The sequence below is a fragment of the Adelges cooleyi genome, unplaced genomic scaffold (genome assembly GCF_023614345.1).
Source record: "Adelges cooleyi isolate 19-005CV unplaced genomic scaffold, UGA_ACOO_1.1 ACOO_flye_CR_arks_rails_tigmint_CR_PRNA_8, whole genome shotgun sequence".
Taxonomy (NCBI): Eukaryota; Metazoa; Arthropoda; class Insecta; order Hemiptera; family Adelgidae; genus Adelges; species Adelges cooleyi.
In genome coordinates, this window is record NW_026096513.1 from 6376072 (window position 1) to 6398595 (window position 22524).

General features: G+C 30.4%; 3 protein-coding genes across 5 annotated transcripts in view; 2 read left to right on the forward strand and 1 right to left on the reverse strand.

Annotated features, from left to right (window-relative positions):
- The first annotated feature begins 2500 nt into the window (after nt 1–2500).
- LOC126845677 (26S proteasome non-ATPase regulatory subunit 10-like) lies at nt 2501–4558 on the forward strand. The gene is made up of 5 exons (XM_050584492.1): nt 2501–2839; nt 3239–3337; nt 3492–3638; nt 3722–3888; nt 4056–4558. The coding sequence occupies exons 1-5, from the start codon at nt 2726–2728 to the stop codon at nt 4198–4200; spliced, it is 672 nt and encodes a 223-aa protein (XP_050440449.1). The 5' UTR covers nt 2501–2725; the 3' UTR covers nt 4201–4558.
- Nucleotides 4559–5358: 800 nt separating this feature from the next.
- LOC126845675 (synaptic vesicle membrane protein VAT-1 homolog) lies at nt 5359–9183 on the forward strand. 3 transcript variants are annotated; one of them, XR_007686809.1, is made up of 8 exons: nt 5359–5590; nt 5675–5849; nt 5942–6130; nt 6213–6423; nt 6481–6735; nt 6894–7138; nt 7209–7355; nt 8834–9183. XR_007686809.1 is itself a non-coding variant. In XM_050584489.1 (7 exons), exons 1-7 carry the CDS (start codon nt 5559–5561, stop codon nt 7281–7283), a joined length of 1182 nt encoding a protein of 393 aa, XP_050440446.1. In that variant the 5' UTR covers nt 5359–5558; the 3' UTR covers nt 7284–7550. The 3 variants fall into 3 exon arrangements, 2 of the variants coding, with proteins under 2 accessions (XP_050440446.1, XP_050440447.1); XM_050584489.1 differs by lacking the exon at nt 8834–9183 and having other exon boundaries at nt 7209–7550; XM_050584490.1 differs by lacking the exons at nt 5359–5590; nt 8834–9183 and having other exon boundaries at nt 5597–5849; nt 7209–7550.
- A 10028-nt stretch (nt 9184–19211) lies between these two features.
- LOC126845678 (protein pinocchio) overlaps nt 19212–22524 on the reverse strand; it is a 50126-nt gene continuing 46813 nt past the window's right edge. The window contains exons 3-5 of the mRNA XM_050584493.1: nt 21779–21953; nt 19753–19882; nt 19212–19669 (exon numbers count right to left, since the gene is read on the reverse strand). Of these exons, the coding sequence (XP_050440450.1) occupies nt 19550–19669; nt 19753–19882; nt 21779–21953 (425 nt within the window). The 3' untranslated portion in view covers nt 19212–19549. The remainder of the gene's footprint in view (nt 19670–19752; nt 19883–21778; nt 21954–22524) is intronic.

Sequence of the window (22524 nt, forward strand, 5' to 3'; positions counted from 1 at the left end):
GCTGATAACGACATTCGTTTAACCACAGTTGTCCTGTGGTTCAACTGTGCCTACATACACCGTCATCGCCCATCAATCGACAAACGTTTATTTATCTATATATAAAAAAAAAATCGTCGATCACAATAATTATTTAAAGAGAAAATAACAGATTTATATTGATTTGAAAAATACTGAAGAAAGGTTGTCGATAATATTTTTGTCTGGTGAAAATCGTTAGTTTTTGTACAAACGATCCATACTCCATACCTACGTTTTCACCGATAATTTATACCGCGTTTGGGCTGCTTAAACTGATAAGCCGACATTGGGTCGTCGCAGTGTTGCCAAACGTACGGTTTATACCGTACAAATACAATGATTTTTTTTTACCGTCGTACACGTTTGACCAATTTTTCACCGAAAAATGTGGTTTAAATTAGAACTGGGTAGTATTCAAAAAAACTCTTTAAGTACAAATATTAATAATTATATACAAAAATAAAGCTTAAAATATCATAAATGAAATTGTATTTTCATTTGGACAATATCAAATAGCAAGTAAAGAATTGTTGTAGATTATCAATTTAAACTCTTCAAAACTTCTAACTCATAATAATCATTATCCAAAAAACAATTTCAAATAAATTTTTATTTAGACAAAACTGAATAGGTAACAAATTATTTTATTTTTTTTTTTTGCTATTTTAATTCGAAATAATTGCTGTTATTTAAATATAAATGGAAATTTAATTGAAATACAAACATTATTTAGAAAATTAGTGATCTCCCCAAGAGGCCTAATCCACTTGACTCTAAGGGTTCTACGCGATTCACATATCAATAATTTATTATTCTCGCTGTAACGCTCGTTATTCGTCCTGTATTCGCGCACCAGCCTCTTAGAAGAAAAAGCCGTCAGGACGGAAGACGGCGACCCATACTGCGGCCTAAAACAAACATATAAAAACCAATAAAATTAATTATCCCACAAAACCCAACCAGAACAACTTTGAAAATCCACTAAAATTATGTAACAATTGGAAAATCCGAATACGTAAAATACCATTTATTAAAAAAAAAAATCTAAAAATCCGCTAAGTATCTTATAAAATGTAATCCCATTAACAAACATAATACTCTGATTACGCGAACTAACTTAAAATTCACTGAAATGAAATATCCTCTAAAACATCCTACAAAACAAGTACAACCCAACTAATAAAAACCACTAGACCAAAGTAACAATTGAAAAACACGAATTATCTTTTTTTTAGTTTGAATCCCATATTGCCATTGTATTTATCTGGTGGTCAACCCGGACGCGGCCCGCTGTGAAATACCCGTAGTCCTAACTGCCTAAACCGAGGTAAAATCTGACGTCTGATGCCTAAACGGCATTGTACCAAAAGAATTGATTTTTGGTACTACAACAAATCTATCGATAAAATCAATCTCCGTGGGTTCTGGGGTGTGAGTGGCGATATAGAACCTAAAATACAAAACATAACGTTGAAACCTGATCGTAAAAAAACACTTTACATGGAATAACATCTAAAATCCACTAATAAAAAAAATTAAATCTAAAATACCCAAATGCTAGAATTCTCATTGGGGCCAAAATATATACTTGACGTGCCCATTTCAGTGGCCCGGACAAAAGTACACACTACACGTCAAGTAATCAAGTCGGGTAAGTAGAGTAACATGCAAAGTAGGTACACACAATATAAAAACACGCTTAAATAGTAAAAGAACTAAAAAGTAGAAAATAATTTTCAATATAGAAATCAATTAATAAAAAATAAATAGTATTATTTTGAAAAAAGTGTGGGGCGCTTTTCAAGAACTGATATGTAGCACCCCACGCTTTTTTCACAATAATACTATTTATTTTTTATTAATTGATTTCTATAATGAAAATTTTTATTAATTGATTTCTATATTGAAAATTATTTTCTACTTTTTAGTTTTTTTTAACTATTTAAGCGTGTTTTTAGTTTTTTTAAACTAAATTTTTTTATTTTCCACTTTTTAGTTCGATGTGCTTTAAAATCGTGTTTTTTAATTCTAGTACATACGTGTCTCTATTACTTGAAAACTTCAGGTAAACAACAATGAATACACGCATGTACGTTCGGTTGCCTATCTCTTTTAGTTACATAGTTACATACATACAAGTGAAGCTAATAATATAAGCGTGTTAAAAAAGCTAACATTCGTTTCGTTACTGAATGAAATATTACCTATATTGTTCACCGTCACTCGAGAAAACCGGTTGATCAAAAATTTGTTAGTAAACATCATGACAAAGTGAACACTACATAGGTATGCCAGCAACAACTATTGTTATCAATTTCCATATTATCAACATCACACGGATATATTATTTTATAATGCACGCAATGGCGGCGGCCATTTTTCACTCGCGAGCTGCCGGCTTACCTGTTTGTTTTTCGCCTCGCTAGAAATGATAACATTTCCCATCGTCGTCGTTGTTATCAAAAAATGACGGGCACAAAACACAAGCTTTTGTTTTTTTATTTCTATCATCTATACAATTTTATTAATTATTATACAAAAGTCAAAATCATAAACGAAAACATTTAATAAAATAAATTAACGAAAAATATAAACAGTTTTAGTGTCGAAAATAGAAATTGCTGTCATTATTTTACAACGTTAACTTCAAAAGTTGACGAAACGGTTGCGTTGCATTAAAGTCCGCTTTTAAAAGTACATTTTAATGGATTTTGAAAAAGTCAAGGAAAAAGCATTCGAGAATGCCCACAAAGGTAATATCGATGAAGTAATAAAAGCCATCAAAGGACACGGTAGACTCCTTAAAGAAGTCGATGTAGTAAGTTTGAATTATTTTTCTAGTTTCAATGCGTATTATGTCTAAATTGACAGCTCTATTATCGGTTTATTTAACCACAAAAACAAATGTACTTTTCTGATTAATATATTTCGTTTTGCGATTTTCTTTTTGGTAAATTATAATGTTTATTGTAAACTTGCACAGTACACTGAAACAAAAGGTACCTAGTATTAGGATTTTTGTCGGTGGACATAAGTAATTCTAATCCGCTAAAGCACGACATATTTAGCAATGATCAAATTATCTAAAGCTCTCTATAGTTCTAGTAATACGTCAACAGCAACACTATCCTTAGTGGCTGAGCCTCGAGCTTAGAATCTTTAGATAATATTGTGTTCTCCGACTAGCTTGTACATAATTTGTTTTATTTGTTTACAGAACAATCGATTGCTTTTACATTGGGCAGCACTCGGAGGTCACGACAGACTTGTACGCTACCTTCTTGAAAACGGCCAACCAGAAGATGCTTTGGACGATGTAAGATGAGATAAACAAAACTATTTTCTCTGAATCAAAATATAACATTTATATCGTAAAAATTTATCAAAACTTAGGAAACAACATTCAATTTAATGGAAACTATATAAATATTGTTCTATTGTTTATTTAATTTTTTTTTAAATTTTTTTAGATGCAAACCACACCCTTCATATTAGCTGCATCGGCTGGCCGTAATGATGTTGTAAAAACTCTCGTTGAATACGGCGTCAATGTTAATGCCAAGAATCAAGAAGGACACTCGGCTATGCAATACGCGGCTTCAAAAGGTTGGACGGAAGTAAGATTTTTATGATGTTTGGGCTCGGAGAAAACAAAAGACAGAAAGAGCTGACGTTTGACGATTTTCGTTTTTGTTACCAGGTTGTCAGGTATTTACTGTCGAAAGGTGCCGACGTCGACATAACTGATAACCGAGGAGCGACGCCGTTGCACAGATGTGCGTCAAAAGGTAACATAGCAATATTGAAGCTACTACTGGATTCTGGCGTGAACGTGGACGCTAAAGACAGTTACGGAAACACGGCACTGTAAACAAACATAAACTTCAAAATAACTCAAAACCGAGTTTCACTACTTACGCAAATCAGATTAATGTTTATTTTGTATCGATCGATTAACGTCAGTAGCGTTACCCTGTTTGGACGATGGTTGATGGTTTAATAGTGATATTTATAAAAAAATTCTATATTTCCAGACATCTGACGTGTGAAGAAGGACGAGTACAAGAAGCTGGACTGCTGATAAAAAGCGGAGCGGACAACACGATATTGAATAAAGAAAAACTAACACCATTCGATTTGGCACCGGCCGATGTGCAAGGAATTTTACGAAAAATATAATGAGCGTACTCTGTTTGAATAAGTACTGAGTACGAGTAAAATATTTTGTTTTTGTATAAGAAAATCCACTTAGTGGTTATATCCTCATTGTGTGAAGACTTAATAAACAAAAAAAAAATCATCGGTAACTCCCATTTTTAAACTGAATATAAGAATTTGGCGTTACCAGATTTTTCCTTACTTTTAAGTTACTATTCAAACGCTCAATAAAAGCGTTTGTGTTGACCTATTTTTGTTTCAACGGAATCTGTTTTTTTTTTGTAAGCCAAATTGCGCAATGAATATTTAAATTGTTGCTATTTTATTTTTGTTAAATTTTTAATCGCCTATTTTTTCCCCCCTCATAATAAAGTTTATTCTAATGAATATTGGAACGATAAATAAATTTAAAAAAATCTATTTTATTGTTTTCCCGTGCAATCTCTATAAGGAATATTTATATTCCGTGATTTGGTGATCACCTTGTTAATCGAATATATTTTGTAGACTATTAACGACTGCGCCAAAATAGTATCGTATTCGACATCGTAAACTAAGACGGACTGACTGATTAATGGCCGACCATTTGGTCTGAGAAAATGGTAAGACCAAATTTAGCCGACAATTGAAACTTTGGAAGTAGATTTTGATTTGTGGGAAAAAAATTCAATTGTAAATAGTAAAAAAATTCAACTACAATTGGCATTAATAATTACTGGAAACAACGTTGTTAAACGGGTAGCATCCGATATTGTATTTATTCGTACCTATACGACCGTGTTGTACATGACCATAGGCAAAATCATGCTGTCAGCAAAATAAATAAAATCGTACACGTTGCTTAATACATAGTATTGTGGGAAAGTAGCACGTTTAATATAATATTTTTTCCCATATAAAACTACTTGCCAACCTGTTGCTCTGCAAATAATCATTACTCCTAACTCCCCCCCCTTCCCATTTGGTTGTGGGCAGCTATTTGTAAAAATTATATTACATCTATTGTGTGATGCTTGTTGTAACAGATTGCAAAGAAAATATATGTACATATATATATTATGCAAAATAACATGATCGTTTTGATTTCATAACAATATATATATATATATATTATGCACCATAACAGTACCGATATGTTATTGTCTGTGTAACGTAAACGCGTTATATAATGTTGTAGTATAATATATCTTATTGTTTGGATAAATTTAAATTTTAAATTTCCCAAATATGTCTACTCGCGTTTAAGAATCCTTCAGAAAAAAAAAACGCCAGTTATTTGACTTGTATGTAAAAACCGTTGAATTTATCAAAATTTTCGTTGCAAAACCCAAATTGAAAATTTAAAAAAAAATCAAGAAGATAATAATATCACTCGCACAATGATCACAACACGGAATAGAACATTTTTTAAGTAGCCCTGTTTAATTTTATCTGTTATCTTATTGTTGTTTACCCGCTGTGGCTGTTATTTTCTTTTGGTTTTTTAACTCTTAAGGATCGTCGAGAATAAAAATATCATAGTATTGCAATTGAAACACCGAAAACTATTCAAGTGGAATGCCAGTTCAAAACCGTCTCTTGTAGTGTTGTCAAAAATGAGTACGGTCGAACAGAAAAAATCGGTGAAGTCCGTCGTTTTGGAAGCATACGGCGGGTACGATAAATTGAAAGTAAGTACAAGTATTACTTACCTGTAATACTTGTGTATGTGCTATACAAAGTGCACCTAACTTACGTTGTAGCGCTTGATTTTCCCTTAAAGGTACAGGATTGGCCGCTCGACGAATTGGGCGATAACGACGTACGTGTCCGCGTCGAGCTCTGCGGCAATAACTTTAGCGACATTTACACGAGACAAGGTTTTCTGCGACAACTGACGACGCCTCGCGTACTCGGCACAGAGTGCTTTGGTACGGTAGAGTCTATTGGAAACGACGTGAAAAATTTCCAAGTAATCAAGTGTTAACTTATTTCTATGTTACGTGTGTTGTACGTACACGTTTTTTTGCGAGCAAAATGTTTTGGTTTTCAAGTGTGGAGATCGGGTGGTATGTTACGTTTGGACGGGCGGTCTGTTCAGGGAAACAGTCGTAGTGCCCGCTATCAATTGTTTTTCGGTGCCCGCCAGCGTAAGCGGCCGAGATGCTGTCGCGCTACCAGCCAATTATTTGACCGCTTACATGAGCATCTTCACAATGGGAAACTTACGACCCAGAGACACTATACTCGTACATTCAGCGGGCGGTAATGTTATGATAGTATAAAAAAAAAAAATAGAAAATAAAAATAAATTACTTACAGGCGGTGTCGGATGTGCAATCGCTCAGCTAGCCAAAACCGTTGACAACGTGACGGTCGTCGGGACCGCTTCTGCTTTTAAGCACGAAAAAATACGAGAAATTGGAGTTCACCATACGTTGTTGCATGAAAACTACGTCGAACAAGCGAGAGCAGTCTGTCCCAAAGGATTCGACTTAATAGTAGACAGCAAAGGCGGTCCGAACATTGAACTAAGTCAGAAACTACTGAAACCTTGCGGTCGACTAGTTATTATCGGTAATCGACAAATAATAAACTCTTTAAAAACATAATATATTTTTCTAAAACGATAATAACTTAAAAAAATACTATAAATGCAAAAAAGTTGTATGATTATTGATTTTACCTTTGATATTTGTTATTAGGTATTATTATTTTATTTTATTTGTTTCCAGGTGCTAGTACTTACATAAACGGTGACACGTTAAACACGTTGAAAGCGATGTCGGTAAAGTGGCGTACAAAAAGTATCGATCCTGAAAAAATTATCCAAAGAAACATTTGCGTTTCAGGACTTCATTTAGGCGAACTATTCGATTCCGACGCTAACAAAATACACGACGTCATGCACAAATTGTTTGACATGATCGAAAACGGCCAGATCAAACCAGTTATTTTCGATACTGTTCACTTTGACCGCGTAAGTTGGCGTCCAACAAATCGTGTTAATTTTCAATGGGAACGCCATTTCAAGGTGAAATATGTTGCAGGTTGTTGAAGCGCAACAAATTCTAGCAGAAAGAAAAAACATCGGTAAAGTTTTATTGACGTTGAGTCAAACATGAACGACGGACAAGTGATCGAGGCAACGAGCACATTATACGTTTAACGTTTGGTTAAGCTGAATAGCGTTTTAAGTAATAGTCGTGTTTAACACGTTTTGTTTTGTAAATGCATTAAAATATATTCTCAATTTTTAATGATTTTAACTATTGATTCTAACTTTTTGAATTGGTAATTTCACACTGTTCACAAAAATAATTTTATGTCTTATTTTGTAGTTATTTATTTTTGTTTAGAAATTGAACTATAGTAATATTATATTTCAAGAATTTTTTTTTTTAATAGTCATTTAAAACAATTAAAAATGTCCAAGTCACTATAAACTTTAAAAGTTTCGTCAACGAAAAGCCTTTATCCGTTTCTCTTATTTTAAATTGTTCCACTAGCTGTATATATTGTTTTTAAAACTTGTTTTTCACAATTTATCTCATCGTTTATTTCATATTTTTTACATTTATCCAGAAATGCTGCCAAGTAAACGAAATTGTATTTAAATATAAATTATATGCTCACGTAGAATTTATCCTAAAAATGGTGGAAACTAAATCTTGTTTTAGTCAAGAAGGGGGCAGAAATTTGTGTGATGGGAACTCTAAAACTCGGGTTTTCACAAAAATTGTTATTTCAGCCATTCGTAGATAATATAAACACCTACTGTGTAATAAATGTAATATAATATTATACAAAGCAACGGTTGGGAATAGTTAGACTATTTCCAAAAGTCAGTTGTATCACATTTCTTTGTAGTGTAATGCAATAATTATGTATAAATAGTGACTAAAATATTATTATTTCTTGGCAACGCGGTAATTTAATAATTATTTTCATAGCTTCGGCCACATTTAAGACTCTTGTAGACAATAGAAGAGACAACCATGTTGTTCCAGTTTTAAAAAGCATAATCAGACGTCGTGTATTGGATAAATATTATTATAGAGTTGTATGGCCCACTCAATATCTCACTGGGTTTAATTAATAATTTATTTTTTTTATATATTGTGTTCTCAGTTTTTTGAATAGCAAATTTTGAAACAAACGGTAACATATATATTTTTTAAACTTTTTAAATTGAAAATATTTCACTAAAAATGTTGACCAGTTTTGTATAATTATTTTTATAGTTAAAGGAGTTTAAAAGTCAGCATGGGAGGGAAAGTGCTCCCAGATAAATATAATACTACACTGCACCTATCCTCCTGCCCTGAACTTGAAAAACTTTAAAAATAGTTATTTTAAAACTGGTTATCGACCGGTCAACATTTTTAGTAGAATGTTCTTAATTTAAAAAGTTTAAAAATATAGCTATACGTTACCGTTTAAGTTTCAAAAGTTGCTATGAAAAAAAAACCAGTTTGAGAGGGACGTAGAAACATAATAATTGGCATCACATTATATAAAAATTGTTGAATTATTAACTAAACTCGGTGAGATATTGAGTGGCCCATGCTAAAAAAAATCACCCTGTACATGTTAAATATATTTTGTTTATATATAATGCGAACAATGCTAATATTAGCAAATAAAAAAATAAAAATATTTTTCAATTTTTCAGAAGGATCTGTGCAGGGTGTAGACGATGTTGTTGCCTCTTTATTATCCAAGTGTGGTTTGCTAGGATTATAGGACTATAGTACACAATTTCCAAAAAACATACATTAAACAACTTGAGATTGACTCAACTGACCGCATGTGTATCTTAAACATTGATGTTAAAAAGCGATACAGCACAGATGATGTCGAATCACTTGAAGAACAGTTAAGACTCGGACGTCCACGAGTTCCACTCACATCCTAACCTAATGATAGAAAAAAACACTGGCGGCATCTGTATTCTGTTCATTACACGATACGTTAAAATGTATCTTATTATTATTACTCTATATACATTATAAAATCTGAAATTGTAGAATATTACACATAGACTTGAGCTGACGGGAAAAGCACCGTCGGTGGATTTTTTCAAAAACATATTCCACATAATACATTTTTTTGTTAGTACATAATAGTATTATAAATGTCTGTTACTGTTTTATGTCATATCTACCAATATAATAAATAAAGTTGTATAATTTTTTTTATCTAATCTATTCCAAAACTATTTATTTCTGCTTCTAAGACCGCTCCTTGTTGTTCTACCTTTATGATAAATGACTGTACAAGTATGGGTGACAGGTCGTCATCGTTTTGTATTCCTAATTCATCTTAAGAGGGCGTCGCACCGCCCATTTTTAAGGAGTAAAGTATAGGCAATTTCTTACAAAATCTTAATTTAAAGGTTAAACTGTAATGTGTAATAATTAGTTTAATAACTAGGACTCTATTTTGGTAGTTAATTTATTTTTTGGACTATCACAACATCCTTGAAAGCTATTTAAAAAAATGTTTCATCTCTACATGTTAAAGCAGACTGAAAATAACTCGCTTGATTTTGGTTTTACAGTAAAAGCACCCATTATAAAAATTAAAAGAGAACAATATTCCGGAGGGCAAGACGGTGCGTTTTTTTCATTATCCTAAGTATAACGCTCAATACATAGTTTAAAAATAACGACTATTTTAACATTTTTAAATGGCTGTAACTTTTCAAAAAATGAATTTTTTTTAAAAAATGCACAGTCTTGCCCTCCGGAATATTGTTCTCTTTTAATTTTATAATGGGTGCTTTTACTCTAAAACCAAAATTAAGCGAGCTATGTTCAGTCTGCTTAAACATGTTTGTCCACTGAAAATCACCGGTGCGACGCCCTCTTAATGGTTATTACATAGAGATTTGATGACAGAGTGGTAATAGTGAAATGTAGTTATAATGTCGAGTGACTAAATAAAACATGTAGAATATATTATTATACATATTATGGCCAGTTGTGGCTGGTTAACCACAATGGTATTGGATTGGAGTTGAATATGATTTAAATAAGAACAATGCAGGGTACGAAAATTAATCCTGCATACTATTTTAAACAAAAAAGAATGTCGAACACGGGGGCTTATTGCCAGTATCCCTAATGCATTGTTATATAATTGTATGGGCATCATTTTTATGAGTGATTTTCCCCCCATAATATTGTGTATATCCTCTGTTTTTGCTATCCATTCAATTTTTATATTTTTATTTTACTCATTTTTTGGTTTTAACAATCGAGTTATTTTAAAAATCAATTCGAGGCCACCCAGCGATAGAGTTCTTGACTTTCAGATGTTACAAGTAGCTCTCCTGTCAGACAATTTTTGGAAGATCAAGAGACTTGAGTTTTTTCTCAAAATTCCCGCCCCCCCCCCTCCTCAAGTCGAAAAAACCAATATTTAATGAAACTATTTATTTTTATTTATTAATATAAACGGCATAAGGCTCAAGTACAGTGTAGAATATTTAAGATACTCATATAGAAGTGACATTTTGTAAGTATACTCAAATAAAAAAATGCTAAATAATCAATACTAAAATTTTAGTGAAACTTAAAATTAATAACAATAACAAATGAACGACATTATGAATGTTTGATTAATAATGGAAAAAGTCCAAACTGGACTCATTTCCCTATTTTAAAATACCTCTCTATGGAGTTATTTTGGCCATAATAATTAGTTCAGTGGGGTTTAACGTGAAAAGAGGGGGGCATGTTCTGTAGAAATATTGAGACACGTGGAAAGGCAAACGTTCTAATAAGGTGAACAAGTTATTTAGCCGTTAAGTACAGTAAAGAAGTTTTAGACAACGCATGTCATAAAAGTTGAAGTAGATCTAATTAAGAACCCCGGTGTTCTTATAGCCATCGCCAGTTATGATTTTATTGAACAAAAATATATTATATTACAGGATGCTAGCTAATCTTGTATCTATTTATAAACGTTTGCGGATATAACGCGCTGTGTAAATTACATATTATGGTATTATAATTAGTTACTTAGCGACCAAATTATATATTGTAAATTGTTTGATAAATAATATGTAAATAATATATATCGAAATGTGGTAAATTATTATGTTTGCTTTGTGCAAGGAAGAAGAAGAAGTGTTGGAGAACTAATTTGTAAAATATTATGTGATGTAAACCGGTTAGTCAACTGTCATAGTACAAACAGTTTGATCAATAACTAATCCAATAATTTATTCATTTTTTTTTTAGCAGGATGTTTATTTACGGATTAATATTACCAATTAAATATTACTTATCTTGCACAGCCTCTGAATTAAATTTACTAAATAAATAGTAGGTACATTTGTGTTGTTGGCCAGTTTAAAATCAATAAAAAACGCAACAATATTTTATTATAGCTACCAAAAAACAATGGTAGAATTAAAAGAACAAAACGAAAAATTGTTAAGTATTTGGGCACTTACGCGGAATCCAGTCATTAATATAATATGTTATTGTGTTTGTTGATGTTTTTTACTGGACACAATAAATTTTATTAATTTTGTGTACATTTTGCGCTTAAAAAATTGTACATTGTAAAAACTAACTAATTTTACTAGGTATAAAAAAAAAGCTAAAGTCATTGTAGTAATTTTAATGTTTGCGAATGGGATGTGCCCGACACTGGTCCGTTGACGGCTAATTATGAGCTAGAAATATAAAAAAAAATTTGTTTAAAAATATTAATAATTAAAAGCCGTAGGTTGATTGAAATGCATTAAATCCGGTCGAAACTCTAAACGTGACGTTTTAAGCGGTTTTTAATCGCGTGTGAATAGAAGCAATAGAAACGTTACAAACAATGTAATACTACTTGAATCCAAGACGGATGTCCGTTGGTAAGCTTCAGGCTTTAAGATATTACTATGATAATTTAAATAATATGTTGTTTTATAATTTAAAATAATAAAAAAAGCCAACATGAAACAACTTTGACAACAAAGAACAACTACAATTACAAAAAAAAATTGTTCCAATTAGGTATAATATAATGTTTGATAATAAAAAAAATTATCATTTCAAAAAAAAAAAACGTTTTGTTTTAAACTTAAAAAAAAACAGTTTATAAAAAAAAAAAAAACCTGTTTAACAACCAAAATGAAAATTTAGGTTTTGAGAAAAAAAAAATACAAAGCAATATTATACTTACTTGATTAAATGTGGATTTCCGTCGTGCCTATATTAACATTTTAGGCAAATAACGTTTCAATGTATTTTTTTTTAATGTAAAATTCTCATTATTATATAATAACCTTGTACAACGGTTAATGATAACGAACATGTTATAATGATCTTGGGGCCTGAGGAGTAAAAAAAAATTGTTTTACGATAAAATATTGATCACCATGTAAACGTCACACAAAGAAATCAAATATAAAATAAAAATTACATCAGTAAAATATTTCAACAATTTTAAAAAATGACAAGTATATATCGGCTGTATGAAATTTTTTTTAATAATTATTACTGTGTTTGGACTTTAGTTAACAATGTTTGGGGTTCTTTGAAAAAAATGATTTTGCTGTAGATTTTGCCCCCCCCCCCATGTATATTATCTACTTTTAATCTAAATGTCCATTCCTCAATACCTAAAACTAAGGTTTTCCACCCCTCCTCTGAGGTAAATATTTTTTTTCGGTTTATCAGTGTATAATCATCGTACTATAGGTACAAAGTAATAACAGTAGTATTAACTGTAGTAGGTACATATTATGTGTAAACAAATATTTGGAACTAATTTTACTTTTTTTTTTTTTTTAGAGAAGTTATTAAAGTATGTATGATTTCTCGGGGCAGGGTAAAGGTTGAACTTTTAATATTTTCGCTACGATTACCGATCTATAAACATGCTGTATGTGTATATTATATAGGTTCAGCGATTTAGGAGATACTTTTTAAAAAAATAAATAAAAACGACATTATAGGAAAATCAATATCTTCTTAGCTACGCATCGAAGCTTAAACAGTAATAATAACAATAATAATGAACCACATTTTTATAATGAATATATATATTTTTTTATTAATTTGAAATACTCAATAGGCAGTTATTAAAAAAAAAAAACATTGGGATATCATTTATTATTTTGTTACTAATTTTGTAAACTAATTTAACAAAACTATTAGTTTTGTGAAAAGTCCACGGGTTTTAAACCCTCCCCCCGGCATTTGCATTGGGTACAATTACTGTACAAAAGCAAAAAAACTATGTTTTCATATAGTTTTACACGTCATAAAATTTGTTTAAAATTGATTTGCTTCATTTGTTCCCGAATGATTGAAAAATGTTGGCTATGTTAAAATGAAAAAATATACACCATTATTATTATTTTTTTTTTAATCGTTTTCCCGTCCATTACCTACGTGCCTAACTAGTTTGACAAATCTTTAGTGAAGATAATTGTTTGAAGTATTACAAGTTATATAACATACATTTTACATTGTTAGCTGGTTTGCCACGACAAAGAGCGTGTCAAGTAAAACATAATACCGGTCGAAGATTGCCCGAAAGAAGTTTATAATAATGTTTAGTCATCGTATACTTGTATTCGAACTTAACTCGGTAACACTTACATAGAATAATTCGAGCGAAATAAATATTATTGAGTTAAGGACCGGTTTAATGAATTGTTCTTGTTTCGATGGTAATAATAAAAAAATATTAAACCTGTAAATTACACGTTGGCCATTATTTTTAGTTTACCGAGAATTGTTATGTACAGCCGGGACTGTTTGACAAGCTTCGCATCATACAAGTTTGTCGCTGTCTTGAATACAATTTGTTTAGGATTCACATTAGGTATGCCATTCGATAATACCTATCCGTATTATAGGGATTTTGTTTAACCGTTTAAAAGTAAAACAATTAATAACGCAGTGAGTGTATAAAGGCCAAGACGAGGAAGTTATACAATTCATTTATAGGTGTTCAAATTAATTCAAATTCTTCATGGCTTCAATTTTTTGGCTAACATTTTTATGTGTCCTACTTCTGAATTTGTTTTTTTCTAAAAATTCTAGCTTTTTTGTTGAAACATATTTGTTCTGCGCATTTGCCTAAAATTGGCAGCCAATTAAATTGCATTCCATATTTAGCCGTGTAAAAGATTAGCACAAAAAAACAAAAATAATAACCATTACTTAATTAATCGATTTTAAACAGCATTCAAGGATGTATAGGTGTTTTTTTTTCGCCTTATCCCATACTAAAATATATAGGGTCGTTTGTTCGTATCTATATTGTATGACGAAAAAAAGTACACAATAGTCATTACCACCAAGACGACCAAGTGAAATACTATAATCCTAATCGATAGATATTCATTTTAAAGTATTTCAACTATTTTTACTTTCAAAAATAAAATTAAGAAAACTCTAAAATGTCTAAACACAGATTTACACACTAATCCAACAATAAACAAAGATCATAACATTTGAATTTCTGATATATAAATATATATTTTTTTTAATTTTATGATTATGCTTTGGTTGATACCAGGTCGGAAAAGATCATTTTTTAAATACCTATAAATTTAGGCTAAACATTTCAAACCACCATAAGCCCCTCTTGATCGCCTACAAAAAGCTATGATACTGCTTTCTATCTGGATCAGCTGAATGGTACATTGTAAAACTGCACTTACTTAAAAGAGGACATAGGTTTTTTTTTAATACTAATGCTACATTATTATTTCGAACCAAGTGCAGTTTTTCTGAAATCGGTGTTTTAAGTGTGTATTTTCGAAATTTTACCACGACCTTAAGATTTACATATGAATTGGGGAAAACATATTTTTTGTCGTTGGAAATATTCGTTTTTGTCATTGCCATAGTATTGTGTATTATTTGCTACATGATGATATCGATTCAGCGGTTTAAAATATAACTTAGACACAAAAAAATAACATAAAAGTTGAACTAGGTACATTATTGTACAAACAAAGCCTTCTCAGCTCTGTATCAAAGCTAAAACGGGTTTTTTTAACTAAACAAATCGAGACAGATAAAATTTTATTTGCTGTAGCAAAATATTATGTAATAATAATTAAGGAAAACGTATTTTTTTTTTCAATTAAAATTTCTATGTTACCATGTCCGACGATGTGTAACATTATAATAATAATTGTAATAAATATAATATTTATTACCACAATGATATTTTGTACTGATATAAATAAAAAATATTGACTATAAAATCGTGTAACAATTAAAAATATATATGAAATTAATTATTCGATTAAAGTTATTTTCAAAGTCAGACTGTCCTTTAGTGTTGCAAACCAGGTTCTTATCTTATGATTGTATGAAATTTATTACGTATATAAACAATTTAATATACAGGTGTCCCATTTTAAAATACTCCAAAAATACTAATCCAATCAAAAAGTTGTTTATTACAGACTTATAGAGTACAAAGAGGGACGTTAAAAAAAAATATGGTCCAAAATTCAAAATGGTCGACTTGGAAACCATGTATTTTTTGTTAAACAAACAAATGTTCTTATCAAAACTAACAACTTTTGTAGGAAAAAACCCATAATTTGTAAATTACACAAGTCTCTTTAGCTATTTTAAGTTTTGTTATTTTATTTTGATGCATATGGTAACCGTGTCGTGTGGAGTAACGTTGGTATGTGTGGTAACCATGGTGTTTTTAGCAACCTTGGCATGTGAGGTAATCATGGTATGTGTGGTAACCAGGCTTTTTGTCTATGTGATACACAGAAAAGAGGATAACAGTTACGATTAAGATAATGATAATGTAATGGTAATACTAATGATGATGTTAAAGACTAAGACAAAAACGAAAACAGCATTTTTATTTTGAATCTACGAGTATTCATCAGATGTCTTGTTTAACTATTATCAAACACACAACACATACCACATGCCATAGTTAATTATGTTAATTGTTCATTTTTGTTTTGCAAAAATTTGCATTTGTATAATATTCATCGTTTAGTACCTATTTTAATGTGTGTTTTTTTTTCTTTCCTTAGTACGAGCATTGATTAAATATCAACGAAACATACAGAATTCGGATTTCATGGTACAATACAATGTATGACGTTATTAATGTCAAATGTGTATTATTTCTATGTACACATAATACACTATAATGCTGTATAGCGTCAGGTAGTACATATTACATATAGGTTATCATTATTACTAGTACTCATTACTTTTTTCCTCCCGCCCAAAAGATGATAAAATATAATCAAGTTATGACGAAATACAAATTGGTCGAGTGGATTTTGCGCTATTAATACCCGCGAATCAAGTAATACGGGACCGGTGACATCACAGTTAAAACAAAATTGCCACTTGGACAATACCAGATCAACACGAAAAACCAGTTGGGTAAAATTGTTTTTTTTCCTTAAGGTTAATCAACTTTTGTACTTGACACGCCTGCGTGTACAATAGGAACCAGATACTGGTTTACAATAGCAGCTAATGCTATCAAGTGCAAGGACTTGGCCGTTGAAGTTCAGTTGTTGAATTTACATATAATATAGTATAATAAAAATACTTACCCATTTGGTTTGGTTTACGACCAATTAAAATATACAAACCAAACTGATCACTTTGAATTTTTTCTGCAAATCCTAATCCGGTCGTTTTTTTTTTTTAATTTTTTTTATTGTTTCTTCTTTGCACGCCGTGTGAAGGGAAAGCACAACAGCTTATGTATTTTCTGAAGTTTTTTTTTTTATAATTCAATGGTGACTCTGGGTCAGCTCTGGCTTCAAAGTTATTGACTTGTAAGAAATGTAATAATACCATAAAAAATATCCATAAACATTGTACAACAATGGTCTACTACAATATGCAAAAACAGTGGATTTAAATATATTTTCTCTTTTGAATTATCATTATTGAAAACCTAACCTATGAAAATTATTAAAAACTATTTTAAATGAATTAAATACAAAATTTATCATTCAAATTTCATAAAAGACAAAGAAAAAAAGGAATTAACTACAAAAATAATTTGTTGTAAAAAAAAAAAAAAAACGTATCATCTTCCTAACCTTAAACAATTTTTTTTTAAAAATACCTATTCAGATTTACTTATCATCTCGACACGAAGTTAAGAAAAAGTTTCAACTCCTCCGGGGTGATGTTATTTGGTTTTTACTATAGTGTGGTAAGGTTATGTCTAAAAAATACAAAAACAAATTAACCTTTTTGGAAACAAAATACATTTTCAATAATTTTTGTCAGTATTTCTTTTGTCAATATTGTTTTAATAGGAATGCTAAACATCAAACAATAGGACATGGTGTTTAATTTTAAATAATATATATATTTTTTTTATGGAATAAGTATTAACTCACCAATGCAATACCCCAAACGAGGGATGAATTGTTAATTTTAGTTTGAAACTAAAAAACCTATTTTCATTTCTAGAAATAAAAATATGCTGAAAAAACAGATGCCAAAAAATTAGGGTTTTCTGCATAAGGTTTGTTGTGGTGACTGTCACCACAGTGTTGCCAATGTAGACAATTAAAAAGACGCGTCGACCGATTAACGCACGCCCGTGGCCGCCATGTTGGAAAAAAAAGGCGTCCATTTTGTCATATGTTTACCGGTATGATAACATTACTATACATTAGCTGTGTACAGATAATATCATTTTAGGATAAATGAGCAGATGATTCAATCTATTCTGTAATCTCCAAACTGACAGGATTTTTTATTTAAATTCAAACAGAGGCAATATGCGTTTTCCAAAGAATATTTTCAACGGCTACTATCCAATAATTCAGGTAAACTACATATTTTGGAAAACCTAATAACTGATATTTTAAAATCCATTAAATTTTGATCCGACAGCGTTCGATTTTCATAAATTTTTTCACAATCAAAACAAAGTGGGAAAATGATAGATTTATATTCTCAAAACGAATAATTTCGCTTAACATATTTAATCGAATCTGGATGTTGATTTTAGCATTCATACGTATAGGATTCGGCTACACGATTAAGTATTACATTTGTAACATTTCTGGTTATTTTATTTGTATAAAAAAAAACTCATATTCCTTTTGTCAGATTGCTTGCCTAGCCGACTGACATTGCTAGAATAATATTTAAAATTTAGACTTCAATAGAAATGATATAACAAAAGAAGTAATTAACAAAAAAATATATTAATTTTTATCAAAGTATTTTACCGTTACTGCTTCGTATGAAGTTGTTAATGAATTTTTATGAAATTTTAAGCGAAAATTAAAAAAAAGAAAAACTAGTTTTAATCATTACAACTTAAAAATATATGAAATTTCATAATTATTTTGATAAATTTGATTTCTTCGGTTCAGGTCTTTAAGAAAAAAAAATGTTTTCCATGATATTAATGTAGGTATATTTAAAATATTTGTAATTGTATTTTTATATTATTTTTCAAATATACATGGTATTATTTTTAGTATGACTGATATTTTATTATTACTGTTTGTTTTTCCATCTCGTTCATTTTGTTATAATTTTTTTTTTTGCATGATTTCCTATACGTTTTGTATTTATTTATTCGTACTTTTCGGGCAGTTTAAGTAGAAATAAATTAGATAAATTTGAATCTATTTCGAAACGTTAAAAATGAATGCATACTTTTATTTTTGGGAAAAAAGTTGTTATAAAAAAAGAATTTGTTTAAGTTAGCTAATCGAATATAATATGCTATAAAAAATATGTTTTTAGTAGTAAACACTAAACCTAAGTAAGCACACCGATTACTTACTTAAAAATATCAATTTTAGAACAAAAAAAAATGTTAAAGTTGACTAATTTTTTTTTTTTTTACTTAGTAAACCATGTTTTTTTATCAAAGATAACTGTACAAAAAGGATAATTAATAATAATAATAATACCAAAATTAATAAAATAAATATTTTTTTATTTCTACGTTTTCTATTGCAGTTAAATGTAATTATTTTTTTTTCAAAATGTCTGTCACAAACGAATGAATACAAATATAAAATTTAATTTACACCGCATAATTTAGTTATACAATTTTCACAGAAAACAAACAGCCAATTATGATAATAATAATAATAATAATTAAATATATTTATAAATGTACAAGGAAATTGTGCCTATATAATTTATAATATTTCTTCTCTGGTCACATTGCACGTGATGTTATAATATATGAATATATATATATATATATATATATATATATATACAACATTTTTTTTTTACCGATTCAGTACACATTTATTGTGTGTTGTTCTATAAAATAAAATAAAAAAACGGATTTTCAAATGAAATCGTTATTTTTTTTTCTTTTTAATAAATTTATCGGTAAATCTGAAGACGAAAAAAAAAATTTGAGACTTTCAGAAAGTGGCTTTGACCTTCTCCAGACGATTACACATTTGATTGACGTCACCGCGTCCCATTTCTTTGCACTTTGACGAACACTCTCCTATCCAGCTCGCCTCGCCGCTTCTATGAGACTACAAAACAAACAAAACATGAAACCGTGACAGCAATGATAAGTTTTTAATTAACTAGGCAATGATTGATCACAATGTATTACCTCTTCAAGATCACGTTTCCAGACGTTGCGACAGTGTCCCGCACAAATGGGACAAGGCCTTTCCAACGAGTAACCCCCGCACTCTAAACAGTCTAACGACACGTGGTGTTGCTCCCAGTTCACTCCGCATCTAAACAATAAAACAATTTGATTAATTAAAACATTTACAACTTTTTACGCTTGGCGAAAACGTCTAAATGTCTAAACTTTTAACCGTGGATACGTTATCATATCTCTTATCTCTTATCGCCTATCTCTTATCTCTAATTTCTTATCTCTTATCGCTAACTAAAAGTAAAAGCGTAGCGCGGGAATGGCGACATGAAATTTCTCGAATCCTAGCCCAACGACATAATAATATTGTTCATGTTAAAAAACAAAATTCTACACACCAATGGTGAGAAGATTGATATCTTTTGTCTTAACTTTGATATAAGACAATTTTACAGTCCGAACCAGTACAAATTCGAACCAACAGAGTGCGAACCAAGTGCAGCGTAAATCGGCACGGCAGAAGTTGAATCCAAGCAGTTGGATTAAAATATTTGAAAGTGATGATTTCATGACGAGTCAATGCGAATCTGCGAATAGTGTTGGAATCCAGCACAGTATAAACGAACACGGTTCAAATTAAGTTCAAGGAAAATGTCACCTCAGTTTGTAAATTTTTCAAATTGAAAACCACAACATTAAATCGTTTCCTATTGTAATATTATAATATATTTAGTTATAGTTACAATATTAGCTTCAAAACGAATTACAAAATATAATACTTGAGTTGTTATTATAATTTATAGGTATTTAATTTAATTACGATTTTTTTTAGTTGTCTATTTTGTTGACCTCGTGCTGATGATAATAATAATAAAAATTGTACACATTAACAAATGTTGAAATAAAAAAGCTATTGACCTAGCCGTCGACAACAACAGCAATAAACAAACCCATCCACTGGCCTTTGTTCCAGAGCCTTGTTATTATTATATCAACAAATGAATGTACATTAATTTAATCGTTTTATTGTATTACATTTTTCCCCCATTAATTATCTAATATTATAATAACAATAATACATAATATTAGGTAATTAATCGATAAACCGATTAATGTTGGCATAAGTAGTTCAATTGATGTGTACATGTAATTAAAAAAAATAGAGATTATTTAAGAGTAGGTTAGTAAGGTTAATTAGTATTTCTCATACATAGTTATTGTTACATATTGTATTGTATGTTCCAAAGTATATTTATTTATTTAGTATATTGTGTAGTCACGTGACGAACGAGTGATGAGTGATAAGACGTGTCAAGTGTATGAGTCGTACAAGCGTTTAATAAAGATAACAATATATTTTGTAATTGTAGTAGAACAATTATTTAAAAAGACTGTACTCGATTCACGTTTTATATCATAATAAAACTGTATCGTAGCACTTGTCGTTTAAAAAAGGCAAACCCCTCTTAGCGTCTCCTAATAAGCATATTGAGAATTCACTAAAAGCACAACTCTCAGTTATAAGGTATGTTATACTATTGTGTGCAGTTGGGAATGATTCAACGGGACGGGACAGTGATAAGTGGGTGTATAAGGATAAGGGAAAATCGACAATTCGGGGATAACCGATAAGAGATTATCAGATAAGAGAATCAGCTGATAAGACATTGACAGATAATCATAGATAATAAACACATGAATAGGACATTTTGAGGCTCATATTGTAGTTTCGCGGTCCTGGACTGATTGGAAAGCTTGGTGTTAGGTTAGGAGTTCCGTTATACATACATTTAGTACATTTTTAAATTATCACATAAAATAAAAACGTAAATAGAATCAGTTGATAAGAGTTGATTGATAAGAGACAATTTGTGTTGATGATCAAATGTATTTCCATTGATGGAAAGATTGAATTCCCCCTTTCCCCCACTAAAATTTCTTTTATACTCAGTCTTATTGCACATTCTTTTTTTTCACAATAGTATACACTAATGTGTTTCTAAAGGTTAATACTCGATATCACGATGTTTACCTGAAACAGTACTTGAACACTCCTTGGAGTTCTTCGAGAGTGACCGCCTGTTCGATGTCGCTGACTAGATCAATGTTGTCGAGCATTTTGTCGTTGATATTTCTCAGGTTTTGGTTGCTCATTGATTGGACACCGGTCAATGACATATTATTATTATCGCTGCTAATAGGATTCTCTGTTGGGAAAAATAAAACAAAAACGGTTAACAATACTGTGGGGTTATCAAATACATCATTTCCAAATAAAAAGTATTTACTATACGCCAATATAACGCCTAATCATTATTGTATTTAAAGAACAAATAAATTTTTGAAAAATTCACAAAATTAAGGGAGTGGAAAAAACATAAATTTCGAATTTTCAAGGGTTTATCTTTAAAGATCGTCACAAGCATTATCCAAATTTTTACAGCTGTTCACACCTAAGCCAAACTGTCGAAAATATTTTACACAGTTACATTTATAACAACAGGTGGCATACACTCCAAAAAAAAAGAAGAAGCTGTGTACAAATATAATTTTAGGATAAATGAGAAGATGGCGACCTCCATCCGAAAATCATTATTTACATTAAGTTTCCTCTCTGATCTCTAAACTACTTTGTGTGACAACCGACCAAGTCGGTCAACGCGACCATTCATTGTAACATAATTTTATCAAAAACGACAATAGTTTGCACACCAAAATAGTAATAAGCGTGACGAGCATTTGTTTGGTCATAGAAAAGTTCCGGGTTCGAAAATATGA

Bases quoted from the DNA above. Each gene is read 5' to 3' on its own strand.
- LOC126845675 (XM_050584489.1), top strand. From the start codon at position 5,559: ATGATCACAACACGGAATAGAACATTTTTTAA. The intron at 5,850-5,941 runs GTAAGTACAAGT...TTTCCCTTAAAG, and splicing joins GCGGGTACGATAAATTGAAA to GTACAGGATTGGCCGCTCGA. The intron at 6,424-6,480 runs GTAATGTTATGA...AATTACTTACAG, and splicing joins ACTCGTACATTCAGCGGGCG to GCGGTGTCGGATGTGCAATC.
- LOC126845677 (XM_050584492.1), top strand. From the start codon at position 2,726: ATGGATTTTGAAAAAGTCAAGGAAAAAGCATTCGAGAATGCCCACAAA. The intron at 2,840-3,238 runs GTAAGTTTGAAT...ATTTGTTTACAG, and splicing joins TCCTTAAAGAAGTCGATGTA to AACAATCGATTGCTTTTACA. The intron at 3,889-4,055 runs GTAAACAAACAT...CTATATTTCCAG, and splicing joins AGTTACGGAAACACGGCACT to ACATCTGACGTGTGAAGAAG.